The 13,254-nt window shown below is 39.8% G+C and overlaps 1 protein-coding gene across 2 annotated transcripts in view; it reads left to right on the forward strand.

Annotated features, from left to right (window-relative positions):
• CRYBG3 (crystallin beta-gamma domain containing 3) overlaps window positions 1-13,254 on the forward strand; it is a 113,083-nt gene that overhangs the window by 8,323 nt on the left and 91,506 nt on the right. The window contains exon 2 of one of the 2 annotated variants that reach the window (XM_024759205.1): window positions 7,218-7,284. The exons of the other annotated variant lie outside the window; for it this stretch is intronic. Within the exon in view, the coding sequence (XP_024614973.1) occupies window positions 7,218-7,284 (67 nt within the window). The remainder of the gene's footprint in view (window positions 1-7,217; window positions 7,285-13,254) is intronic. 2 annotated transcript variants of the gene reach the window in all.

Below are 13,254 nucleotides of genomic sequence, written 5' to 3' on the forward strand. Positions count from 1 at the left end.
GTGGCCTCTCCCGTTGCGGAGCATAGGCTCCAGACACACAGGCTCAGCGGCCATGGCTCACGGGCCCAGCCATTCCGCGGCATGTGGGATCTTCCCGGACCGAGGCACGAACCTGTGTCCCCTGCAGCGGCAGGCGGACTCTCAACCACTGCGCCACCAGGGAAGTCCAAATATTTTTGATTGTTCCATTGTTCTAGGTAGGCAGATAAGGATATTATTTGGCAATGTTGTATTTATTATGATACAGAGAAATTGCCATTATGAAATATTTGTACTGTTAGTATTTAGTTATTTGTCTACTTTAAATTTGCTAGCATTTTTCACTAACTTGTTTTTGTGTTTTAAAATCAACTACAATACTTGTTTTTTCTTACTTTTGATAGTAATATATGCTTTTCTAAGACAGCTATGAAATTATAAGAAAATGAAAAAGAAAAAAAGCACAGCTCATCCATAACCCTATCCACCCGGAGACGAGTACTGTTCTTCTAGATCATTTCCTATGTGCATGTCTACATGTATACATATTTTTAGAAAAAGTAGAAGTTCTCTTCAGGATTTTGAAACCTGAATTTTTTCTTCACTTAGCAGTGGTGCTTTGTCATTTTCTACAATAGTACATATACGTTTACAAATTATAAAGATAATTTTAACCCTTTAAAAAATCTTAGATGGGTCATTACTTTTCAGAATCTAGTTTGAGTATCTAAATGTGTCTCTGCTTACAGAGGATATGTATTCCGATGGGAAAGTTATATAGATTTATATATAATGTTAGCTTTGAAGTAAAATAAAGCCGGGTGAGGGAAGAGGACGTGATGGAAGTAGTGGGTCTGTAATAAGGTACAGAGAGGATGGTCATGAAAGACCTCTCTATTGGGTACCATTTGACCCAAGACCTGCATGACATTTGGAAGTAAGGACATGAGCAAATCAGAGGAAAGGTCTTTCCTGGAAGAGCGAAGAGCCAGTTTCAAGGTCCTGGGGCAGGACCATGTTGGCACAGATGCCAGGATAGGCAGAGACTACAGAATGGAAGGGAGCCAGGGGCCAGTTGAGGTAGGTCTTGGTAAGGAGTTGAGGTGATGAGATTACTTTTTTTTAAAAAAAGGAATCACTGGGGCATGGGTTTATATGTACTTGTATGGTTGTATATTCTCACACAGTTTATCAGCTTATTGGTATCCAGAAGACTTGACAGAGGAGGAAGAGTTTGAGTTGGAGGTAAGGTCAGCCTTGGTCGGCTCTGGGAAGGCCCAGTCTCACCTGTCCTTGGATCTCCAGTGCCCCTCCCTCAGGGCAGTTTGTTGAATGGTACACGAATGGGTGTCCCATTTTAGACAGCAGCTAGAATACTGCTTTGAGTTCATGTCGCAGCAAAAATTCAGGGTATTGATTCTTTTTTTTTTTTTAATTATTATTTATTTATTTGGTTGCACCCAGTCTTAGTTGCGGAGGGGTATTGAATCTTGTGATTTGGGTCACAAATGTTCAGAATCTGAAGGGTATGAGGAAGAAGACTTTGGGAAAATAGAGCAGTTGCTGATGTCATGTGTAGATGGACAGCTCAGGTCACGTCAAACAGACTGAGCTTCTCTATAGCCTGTGATTAAACTGTAAGTATGGGTCTTGTTTTGGGAGCATGTGATGGGAACAGGAAGTAAATAAGCTTCAAGGTGGATACATAAATTATAGGAGAGGGTTGACATTATGGGGAAAGGACTGTCAGAAGCTCTAAGACTGCAAAGCCATGAAGCTTCATAATCATGTCTATTACCTCTCCTCCTTGCTCCCAGTTTCTCTCCAAAGAGTTCTGAAATTTAGACGCCAGATGTTTGGGCTAAAATACATGCTGTTTGTCTTAAAAGTGCAGCATTTTGTTACCTTTTAATTTGAAACCCAGAAATAGCCATAACCACCTCTTTTATATTCTGTTAATAGTCATTAAAAAAATATACAAGTACTCTACTGCTGGCAGTCACTGTTTGTGAATGGGGTTGTTTGGAAATTGTCGGTGTGGAACTGTCTTTATTCCCATAGAAGCAGGGTTGGAGATGCTGGGTGGGATTCCAGGCCAGTGCACAAAAGTCAGTCCAATCCATAATGTACCTGCAGTATAGCAGTGAACAAAGAGAACTCTAGAGCTTGTCATGTGACGATGTGTTTCTAAGATCCCCAAGGTAGTGTAGATGCCCCAAGGAATGAGCAGACCCTTTGGAAGGTGTGAGGGTGCTATATTTAAGGACCCAAGTGAGGGATGAGAGGGAACAGTCCAAGAGAATAGAGGACAGACCCTGGCTTGGCCTCAGTCACTTTGAAGTAAGGGACAGTAGAAGTTTCTGCCTCCTTTGTGATGCCCTGATATCAGTTTTGACTGAGTTGGTTTCTTGGTCACAGTCTTTTTCTTCCTTTACCACAGAAGCCTCAAGGTTAGTCTCCCTGTTCCTGTTTCCCCTCACTCTGCTTACTGAAGGATCATATGGGATTTTAGACATGGCAGAGTGCTGAGCTGACACTTCCAATGTACATATTTGAAAAAATCAGATCCAGAAAGAAGCATTTTGACTGAAGTGCCTTTTGTCCCTAAGGTGCCATCCCTGACACAGACCTATGTCCGTTTTGTTTTATTTTACGTCTGGCATAAAGTAAGTGATTGCTTAGTGACTGTAAGTTGGATTCCTGGTTTTCAGACATGGTCTAAATATGTTTGCTTCTGTGTCACTTTGACCTTGATATTTATCTGGACCATTCTGAAAGAGTAATTTCCAGAGTTCTGTTAGCTAAGTAAGATGAGGCTATTAAAATTCAAGGGAGTCTTATTTGTGCCTACGTGTGATTATGATTACTGCCCCTCACCCCCTGCCGTGAGCAGAATGTGTGCTTTCTAAAAATACTGCTGTTGAAATAATTCCCGGGTCCCAAAGGGGGTTAAATTGTGAAAGAACAATAGGAAAGGCTTGTCGTCTTTCTTAAGGTTTGAGATCATCTGAATTGGAAATGTTTCTCTTTCTCTTGTATTTTTGAGAGGCTGAGAGTACCACTCCAAGTCTTTCGAGACTTTTCTGTTAATGTTTCTTCTTCTTCATCCTCCTCCTAAGTTGACATCTAAGTATGCAGTATTTTGAGTGTCTTTATAGATTCTTTAATTTTTTTGTGTTTTGTTTGTAAATCAATTGGAAATACCCTTGTTGCTATTGAGTAATTTTCTTCTCACAGCCCTACTCCCCTCTTTATACCTTTAGAGAAAGATGATGCAGGATGAGAGTGGATGGTACATGCTCTCAAGAGACTTATACTAGTATTTCATTAAGGAAAAAAGACTAATGTGTATTATTCCATTGTTCCCAAATGGAATAGTGTTTTCTGATTAAGCATACATAACTGGAGACTGTTTAATATCAGTTATTTAAAAAATTCATTTAAGAAACAATATTTGAGTGCCTTCACACTGTCAGGCACGATGCTAGGCTCTGGGATACAGCCATGAATGATATCGTTCCTGAGTTAAATGAGTTCAAGTTCTAGTTCGACAAATGGACAACCAGCCAGTCATTACCAGCAGAAATGTATGAGGGGTATCAATGAGCGCAGTGGGAGCACAAAAAATACAGGTTAGTGGACTTCCCTCGTGGTGCAGTGGTTAAGAATCTGCCTGCCAATGCAGGGGACACGGGTTCGAGCCCTGATCACACCACAACTACTGAGCCTGCGCTCTAGAGCCCACGAGCCACAACTACTGAGCCTGCATGCCACAACTACTGAAGCCCGCGTGCCTAGAGCCTGTTCTCTGCAAGAGGAGAAGCTACCGCAGTGAGAAGCCCATGCACCACAACGAAGAGTAGGCTCCACTCTCTGCAACTGGAGGAAGCCCGCGCCCAGCAACGAAGACCCAACACAGCCAAAAATAAATAAATAAATGAATAAATTTATTTAAAAAAATACAGGTTAAGCTAGAACTAAATTGTAAAGGATTAAGAGTTGGACAGGATGGGGAAGGATGTTGCAGGCAGGAGAAGAAAGTGGTTTGCTGGCATGTGAATTTGGTGCATTCTGAGAATGGGAATTAGTTCTATGTGGCAGGTGTGTCTGCGACCAGGAAGTGAATAACTTTCTATATCTATATTAAGGACTCTTCATTTTATTCATCAGCTGATGGAGATTTATTGAAGGAGTTTTTGAACAGAAGAGTGTCATGGTCAGATTGAAAATCACTTTGACCAGGAAGAATGGATTGAAGCAGAGTGATCCTGAAGATGTCTGAAGATGTCAGAGACAAATGAAGAAGGGACTCTAGTAATCTAGGAAGCAAGTGGGGAAAGCTTATCTGAAGCAGTGATTTTTATACTTAACCCCAAATTTTAAAATATTTGTTTTAAAATTCAACACATTTTAAAATTTTGATTTAGCAGTAAGATTAGTGAAACAAACATAGAATATAAGTTTCAGAAAGTTTTACGAGTGTCAAGTATTACTTCTTTTGGTGATTTCAGCTTTAAATTCTTCAGTTGTTTGCGCAATGCAAAATACTTATGTGCTGACTTAACAACTGTTTTTCTGGTATTTTGTGTGTGTTTATAGTGTGGAAATGATTATAGCTGCTTGAAAATACTGAGTTCTGCCTTAAATCCCATGGACGCCGAGCTGCATTTTCTGCAGAGTTTTTGTATTGGAAAAGACACTTTTACCATTTTCATTTACAATTTCACTAAGGCAGTAAGTTTATAGAATACCCTGTAAACACTCTAAATAAGTATACTTTCAGAAATCTTGAAGCAAGAACTAGGATACTAAAATGCCTATTGTATGTTTAGATAGTTTTTAGGTCATTCAAAATAGATTGTAGTTAGAGAATACACTTATAAAATCACCATAATCAGTAGTATTCATGATTATACTCCAAATTTTTATATCATGCTCTTTTTATGTGTATTTTACCAGTCTCTTCCTTGATTTGAGCTTAAATAGACAAGTATTGACATTTAATTTTAAAAAACCTGAATTGTAAATAACCTTGTGGCAAAAGATAAACCTAGTAAAATAGGAAAAAAGAGATAAGAATCCACTCACATTTAAAATATTAACCATCTGAAACATTCTTATTTTATAGATATGTACATGTATATAGGTTACAATTCTGTGTTGTACATTATTTTTTCTACTTTTGTTCCTGTTTTTTCCTATGGAATTTCCATGTGTTAAACACATAGCTCACAGATTTATCTTATTTACATGCTTGCTTTTTCCTATTGGCATTTAAAAGGCTTAAGACAATGGCTGTTTCTTGTTGGTCCTTGTATTCCTGCATAGAGTCTGAGACTAAATGAAATTTTAATCCATTATATTTTCCAGGTGTTCATGATCTTTTTATTTATTCCTTCTGTTTTTTGGGTTTTTTATCATTATCATTTGTTGCCTGGATAGTCTGCTCAAGTGCACTGGATTGTATGGATAGAAAATCTAAGTAGCACAAATGTGGCCTCTTTGCATCCTGATGTGAGCTATCGACCCCTCCTCCTTTCCATTCCCTCCCCCCCTGCCAGTCACCACGGTTCCATATGTTTTCCCCCACCCAGTCGTTCTCCTGCCTGAAGGCTTCCCGGTGCTTCTCACATTCTGTAACTGGTCCTCTGGTCTCATTTTCATCTTTAGCAGGATTACCTCTGCCTGTCATAAGATCCTGTGCTCCAGTCTTTTTTTTTTTATAATTATTTTTGGCCGCCTTGGGTCTTCGTTGCTGCGCGGGCTTTCTCTAGTTGCGGCGAGCGGAGGCTACTTCGTTGTGGTGTGTGGGCTTCTCATTGCGGTGGCTTCTCTTGTTGTGGAGCACGGGCTCTAGGCGCGCGGACTTCAATAGTTGTGGCACGCGGGCTTAGTTGCTCCGCGGCATGTGGGACTTCCCAGACCAGGGCTCGAACCCGTGTCCCCTGCATTGGCAGGCGGATTCTTAACCACTGCGCCACCGGGGAAGTCCCCTGTGCTCCAGTCTTATATTAAAAACAAACAAACAGAACACGGTTTCCCCAAAATGCCGCATTCTCTATCACCTCCTGCCTTTGTACCTCCTCTGTGGGCACTTGACTAAGCAGGCAGAATCACTGCCTCTTGTTTCCTCTGTGCTCCATGGCACTTCTTTTATTCAGCAGTTGTAACTTGTATCAAGTTGTATTATTTGTTTGTTTGTGTATCAGTCTCCCCTACTAGACTTTTTACAAAGACCCTGACCTACTCCTTAAATCCTCAAGGCCTAGCACAATCCCCAGCACATGGTAGAGTGTCATGATAACCTTTAGAGTGGAGCTACTCAGTTTGTCTAGGATTATCAAAGTATGAAAAGAAAATAATATGTAAACATAGAGACATAAATACTTAGATCTAAAATGTATGTGTGCCTAATAGGCAAAATAGGTTATTGTGACATCTGTGAAGGTATTCCAGACAGGACAATTAGAAGTGACTATCTGGAAAATCAGAATTTTGAGGGGCCATCTGGGACACATTTGGGGTTAGATAAACCTGCATCTATTTTGAGTATCCCCAGAATTCGCTAGATGACCCTATACATTTATAAAAATTTGCTGAGTAGAAATATATTCCAAATAACACTCAGCATAGGTATTAAAAAAAGATTAGACTGTGGAGAACCTTAATATAGATAAAATCAAAGAATGGTAACACTTTCCAAGATTATGATAGTTGTACACGGGTGCTCCTTTGTTCAGGTGCATCATTAGCGTGATGCTGGTTGTCAGCATAAGAAAATATAGCGCAGAATGGACTCACAAAAATGTCCGGAGCCTGGGGCTTCCCTGATGGCGCAGTGGTTGAGAGTCCTCCTGCCGATTCAGGGGACACGGGTTCGTGCCCTGGTCCGGGAAGATCCCACATGCTGCGGAGCGGCTGGGCCCGTGAGCCGTGGCCGCTGAGCCTGCACGTCCGGAGCCTGTGCTCCGCAACGGGAGAGGCCACAACAGTGAGAGGCCCGCGTACTGCAAAAAAAAACAAAACAAAACAAAATCTGGACCCTGGATGAGCATTTTCAAATGTGTGTTTCAAGTGTAGAGACTCCTATCAACATCTTTTTAGTATAACACTTTGTATATGAATCTTGAGTATTGCAGATATAAAGGACCTTTCAGTTTTTTCATTAAACCCAGAAACTGTATGATTTTAGTAATTCTCTTTTAATTTCAAAAGAAACTGTGGTTTTTATTTTTCAGTGTTGAAAATGAGCCCATGAGCACAAGTCAGAAAAAGGAAAAGGTACTTTCGTCAGAAGCAGTAAAGGTATAGTTTTAAATTAATATTATTTTATATCAAGCAAATATGTTTCTTAGTTTCTGCTGTTTCTTATTCTTTTAGATTCTGTCATCTCATTTTACGTTTCAAAAAGAGCATAAAGTCTTATCACTTTATGTGGAACTCCAGCCCAGCTCTACTGGACATTTGCATCTTGGGGTGTGGGTAGCGGGAGAGGACTGAGGAGAGACTTGAGGCAGTGGTACTCTCACCCCAGCCTAGCCACTAACCAACTGTGAGGCCTTCAGCTGAGGCATTTAACTTCTTTGTGCCTTGGTTTTCTAATCTGTAAATTGTATCATCTGACCTCCACAGTCTCTTTTCTCTAGGAACTTCTTTGATTTATGTTGTGTTTTCTCAAATGCTTCTGACAACTAAGAGTGCTTTTGAGGGCGGAAACCACACTGAAAAGTGTGGTTAAAAATCCTGGAAAACCACTAAACCTTATAACATTTCTTTTTAGTCATAAGTGATTTTATAGAAATTGGATGTTTGTGGTGTTGGGGAAGTGAGGCCAGGTATGTGATCAAGTTTTGGTAGCTGTCTCCCATTCATGGAGTTTGGTCCCAGTTACTTTCTTTTTAAACGATTTGTGACAGTCAAGGAGAAAGCTTGTGCTTTCCAGGGATTTCTGGGTACATTAGCTTGGTCAGTGGAAGGACCAGAAAGTCATCTTAATTCTTCCTTACTGATATGGGGACTCTTAAACATTATATGAGATCCAAAGACCTTAAATATGGTAAAGATAAAGCTGTGTTCCTTCTTTATTCCCTCCTTCTCCATCATAGTTAGCAATATAAATATTTTTTTGAAAGAAAAAAAAAATCAGAATCTGATTTTTTGTTTGTTTTGTATTGTTTTTTTGCCATACGCGGGCCTCTCACTGCTGTGGCCTCTCCTGTTGCAGAGCACAGGCTCCGGACGCGCAGGCTCAGCGGCCATGGCTCACGGGCCCAGCCGCTCCGCAGCATGTGGGATCTTCCCGGACCAGGGCACGAACCCGTGTCCCCTGCATCGGCAGGTGGACTCTCAACCACTGCGCCACCAGGGAAGCCCTGATTTTTTTTTTTTAACTTTATAGAAGGAAAAAAATCAGGATCACCTTGCTTCTCTTCCCTTTCTTCTTCCTTTGTGAATTTGGCTACTAAATCCTGCTCCCAGGTTTGATAACACCTCCTACCTATTCTGTTTCAGCTAGTCGTTAGCCAGCTTGCTGGTTCACCACTGCATGGGCTCTGTAGCTTTCTCCCTCTTGCTCAGTTTTCACATGTCCTGAGATGCCTTACTTCAAGATTTTTGCTTGAATTCTATAGGTGCAACCTTGCTCTTGAGTTGCTTCACAGGAAGTACGTATGTTACTTCTGAGATCTCAGACTTCACAGTTACTTTGGCTGCCAGCTCCTGTCATTCTCTCTCTTAATCCCTCATTGCCTCTGCACCCACCCTTGAGCTTCAGAGAACCTTCATGTTTTCCCTGCTCTCTTCTCCTCTTGGTCTCTACTTGTTTGTCTACGTAGCCTGGAACTGATATGTAACACTTCAGCTATTAATCTCACTGAAAGAAACAGTCTTCAAACTTGGCCCTCAGACTTTAATTTCCAGTAGTCCTGCTTTTTCACCTGCAGAGTTCTGCTCTAGAAAGTTACATCTTTGTGGCTTCAGTGTCTATGTGGTGGCAGATATAGTGGCTGGGCCTCCATGATTATGATCTTTTCTATCCATTCTTAGTATCTTGATTTGAGTGCCCAGGATAATTTCAGTTTGGGATTTGGGCCCCCAAGTAAACAGGGCTCGTGTTGTGAAACTGTTTCTCTTATGGTTTAAACGAGACCTATAGGATTACTTATACATGGGCAGTTTTGTTAGCCCATGATAGAAAGGGCACCGTGGCACTCTCACTGGGGTAGTGTAAGCATTTTGGACCATGTAACTGTATTTTTTTTTTTTTTTTACTTTCTGGAAATTATTGGTAGGATTTCCTCAACCTCGCTGCACAGACCCAGTTGTCCTGGGACTTGCTGCTGCCAGGCATCAAAAACAGATTTTGCAGATTATATTCCATTATAAGTTATGACCAGCTATTGGGTATAATTCTCTGTGCTGTACAGTAAATCCCTGTTGCTTCAATTAAAAAAAGGAAAGAAAAAAGTACATATTTTGATCATATCAATAGTCAGATGCATACCTAGGGGGAAAGAAAGGTTAGCAACAATATCTATGATCTTATTATTTTAAATAGTCTCATTTAAAAATTTTTATTTAGCAATTGGTATAAAACACGCATTTGCTTTCTTTGTAACAAATGGTTTTCTGAAACATAGCACTCCACTGTAATGTGACATTTCTTGCCATGCTTCCATCTTCTTAACCTGAATTTTATGATAATGCCTTCCATGATAAGGAAAACTGTGTACCATTTTTCCTCTCTAGTGTAAAATGTAACAGATTTATGCATAATGAATGTTTTTAGTGCATTGCTTTTTGTATTTGACCTTGAGATACCAAATCAAGATATTGAAGATTGTTTTGTTATAAATTTAAGCTACAAAAAATTAAGTATATTTTTCAAACAGCTAGAGACTGTAGAAGCTTTATATTATCTTTGGACATAATTAGATTCTTAGTTCTTAAAATATCACTTATACGCTATACAAATTTTGCTGTTTTGGTAACATTGGAATCTGTTTCTCACATGTGCATCTACCGTTCCACTGAAATATATATTTCTTCTATATTAATCAGTTTTTGTATCTAACTGGCAAAATTCCAGATATTTAGTCCATATTCTATGTTTATTTCTCTATAGGGAATGTAGATTCTTGTCTTGCAGCCTTAGATTCCTGCTGTGCTCATGTCTACTGTTATTTAAAAGAGAGGGAAGGCATATTATAATGCCCTGCTCCCTTCTGCCTGTTTCAGAGGACTATTCATCCCTTCCTGCCTTCCAAGGCTAAACTCCCTAAATCCCCCTGCTAGTGGTACTGGTCTCTAATTTCCCACCTTCTTTTGGACTTCGCCTTGCACTGCCTCCATCTCTCCATCTTCACTGGCTTCCTCTATTTCTCTCTAAATATATAAAATTTTTAAAAATATACTTTTTTCCTTTCAGGGGTCTGGATTCCTTTCAGGCTATCATTTCATTTTACTTGCTGCCTTTAACTCAAAGATTTCTTATGAAAGTTTGTCATAATCACTGTTTAATTCTTAATGCTTTCTAATCTGACTCCAGTTTCCCTCCTGGTTCCCTTAGACATGGGAAAACCAGTACTGTGCCTGCCATACATTGTCATAGTTGTTAAATGAGTGAGAGTCATTCCATGAAACCCTGACCTCTTGCTAACCATCAGTGGCCTTTTCTTAGTTCTTATTTAACCAGTTGAGACACTTGATTTTCCAAGTCTTGTCTCCTTTCCAGAAAGTCTCTTTTGTATATTTGCACTTATGATATTGTACATTCTTGTTTCAGTTCCTGCCTCTGGCCATTCCCTTCTGTTTCCTTCACTGATTCTCTTCTGGCTAAATTACTTTTCATGTAGATGTTTCTCAAAGTCCTCAACCCTCCTCAACATCAGTCTTTCAAAGCAGTATCTTCCAATCTTATTACTTCATCTTTTTTCTCTCAGATCTCTACCCGACATCCCTCTTGAGCTCTAGACTTGATTGTCAGAGTTCCAGACATTTCTACATTTCCACAAATTCAATCTGCCCAAAAGTCTCAATATTTTCAGCGATGTTCTCTCTATATAAATTTGTTTGGGAGATAGAGGTGTTGGGAGGTAGGGAGGATCGTTTAACTGCTTGGGATGGAGGAAGAGCCCTGGGGGTCAAGTACTCCATTTGGAGATTTTCAATCAAACTCTACTCTTAATCCCATGTCTCATATTGCCCTAAGTAGTACCTAGTATTTTCAAATCCTGAGCTTTTCCAGGTGGTCTGCTGACAATCTGTCTGTAGATTGTTTCCCCCTTATGATCAAAGTTCCCTGTTGCAGTCACTTGGGTGGAAGCGTCTTCTGGTCAATTAACATGCCTTCATCTGCTTTTGCCTTCTAAACTTTTTCTGAAATCTCTTATCTGCTAATATCTACTCTCTTCCTCTCCTTGTATTTATAACTTAAAAAAAAAAACACCTTTACTGTCATTTTGGAGTGTTTTGTACAAGAGAAGAAATCAGTGTGTGTCGTTTATCCCCAGTGTTAATCAGAATTTTTATCTCTTTTTCTTTCTATAAATTTATTTATTTAATTTTTGGCTGCATTGGGTCTTTGCTGCTGCACGCGGGCTTTCTCTAGCTGCTGAGAGCTGGGGCTACTCTTTGTTGCGGTGCGTGGGCTTCTCATTGTGGTGGCTTCTCTTGTTGCAGAGCACAGGCTCTAGGCGCATGGGCTTCGGTAGTTGTGGCACACGGGCTTCAGTAGTTGTGGCTCGCGGGCTCTAGAGCACAGGCTCAGTAGTTGTGGCGCACGGGCTTAGTTGCTCCAAGACATGTGGGATCTTCCCGGACCAGGGCTCGAGGCTGAGTCCCCTGCATTGGCAGGCGGATTCTTAACCACTGTGCCACCAGGCAAGTCCAGGATATTTATCTCTTGATAGTTGAGGGAAATGAATCTCAGAGAGATTGTCACTTGACAAACTCATATTATTATTGAGAGGAGGCGGGAGAATTCAGATGCAGTTCTGTACCATAGTACTTCCCATTTGTGAACTTAATTTGTAAGGTATACTTATAAACTTAATTTACCAAAAAGAAATCCTATTAAAAATTAAAAGAGCTGTGGCAGTAAGTCTGTTTTCAGAACGAGTCATGAGCTAAGTAAAATGAATTAAATCTGAACCATAGGTTATAGATTTTCCAAACCAGGCCTAAATAACTTGATGATTATTAGGCCTGGTCTCAGTAGCTTGGCATCTGCTTTATGTAAAGTTTAACTCTTGCCCCATTTTAGAATTGTTGCTCGTAACTGATCATACAGCTTTGGTTAAGGTTCTGGTATCTTTTAAGAGATGTCTGGTTGCTATATGCCTATGCTGTTTCTAGGGACAACCGAGGAGTATCAATCTAGTGCCTATTACTGTTAGTTGTTAATAATTCATAACCCTTATTTTTAATATTATCATAAATAGTTTACTAAAAAGAACCACGCTTGTTTTTATTGTTGCCACTGTTCCCTGATATGTAAAAATGGAAGAATTGTAGCTCAAGAGTAGCTTGTAGCTACTGAATTGTAGCTCACTGAATAAAAATAGTCACAAATTGTTCTTTCTATCAACGCCTATATTGAGGGTATGGTACTGTTTAGTAAGATGAATATATTAAACTATGCATTTGTTTATATTTTGATTCGTGTAACTCTTCTTTCCTTATTGGTCTTTTTCAACTCTTTTTTGGCCAGAGGTGAAATGGTAGTCAAATTTAAATATATTAAATGTTTGCATGGTTAGGAGAAATTGAATTACTGAACTAATTTTTAAAAATAAATTATAGCCTTAATGCATGCTTGCTGTCCTTTTTTTCTCAGTGATACAAGTAGCAATATGACATCAATTTAAAATCAAGGTTAAAAAATTTTTCTTTTTCAAACACGGGAACTCTCCTTTTAAAAATTTCAACTATAGTTGGACTTGGAACCCCATATATAAACAGATTCAAGCAATGCTCCCCTGTTGGTGATGGGAATGAGTAGCCTAGAGCCTCAGAGTCAGCCACTGTTCCCTTCCTCTGCCAGCTATGGCACCTCTTGGAACAGTTTTAAAATTACATGTGCAGTGATGGAAAGAACACAGTCTTTGGAATCAGACATATCTGGGCTTAAATCCCAGGTTTCCATGTGGTAGCTTTCTAACCTTGGAAAATTTACTCAACCTCTCTGAACTTTGGTTTGCTGCTCTGTAGTGGGAGGTGTCAAACCTTATTTTTTTTTTTTGCGGTACGCGGGCCTCTCACTGTTGTGGCCTCTCC

This window comes from Neophocaena asiaeorientalis, unplaced genomic scaffold (assembly GCF_003031525.2).
Source record: "Neophocaena asiaeorientalis asiaeorientalis breed wild unplaced genomic scaffold, Neophocaena_asiaeorientalis_V1.1 scaffold197, whole genome shotgun sequence".
Lineage (NCBI taxonomy): Eukaryota > Metazoa > Chordata > Mammalia > Artiodactyla > Phocoenidae > Neophocaena > Neophocaena asiaeorientalis.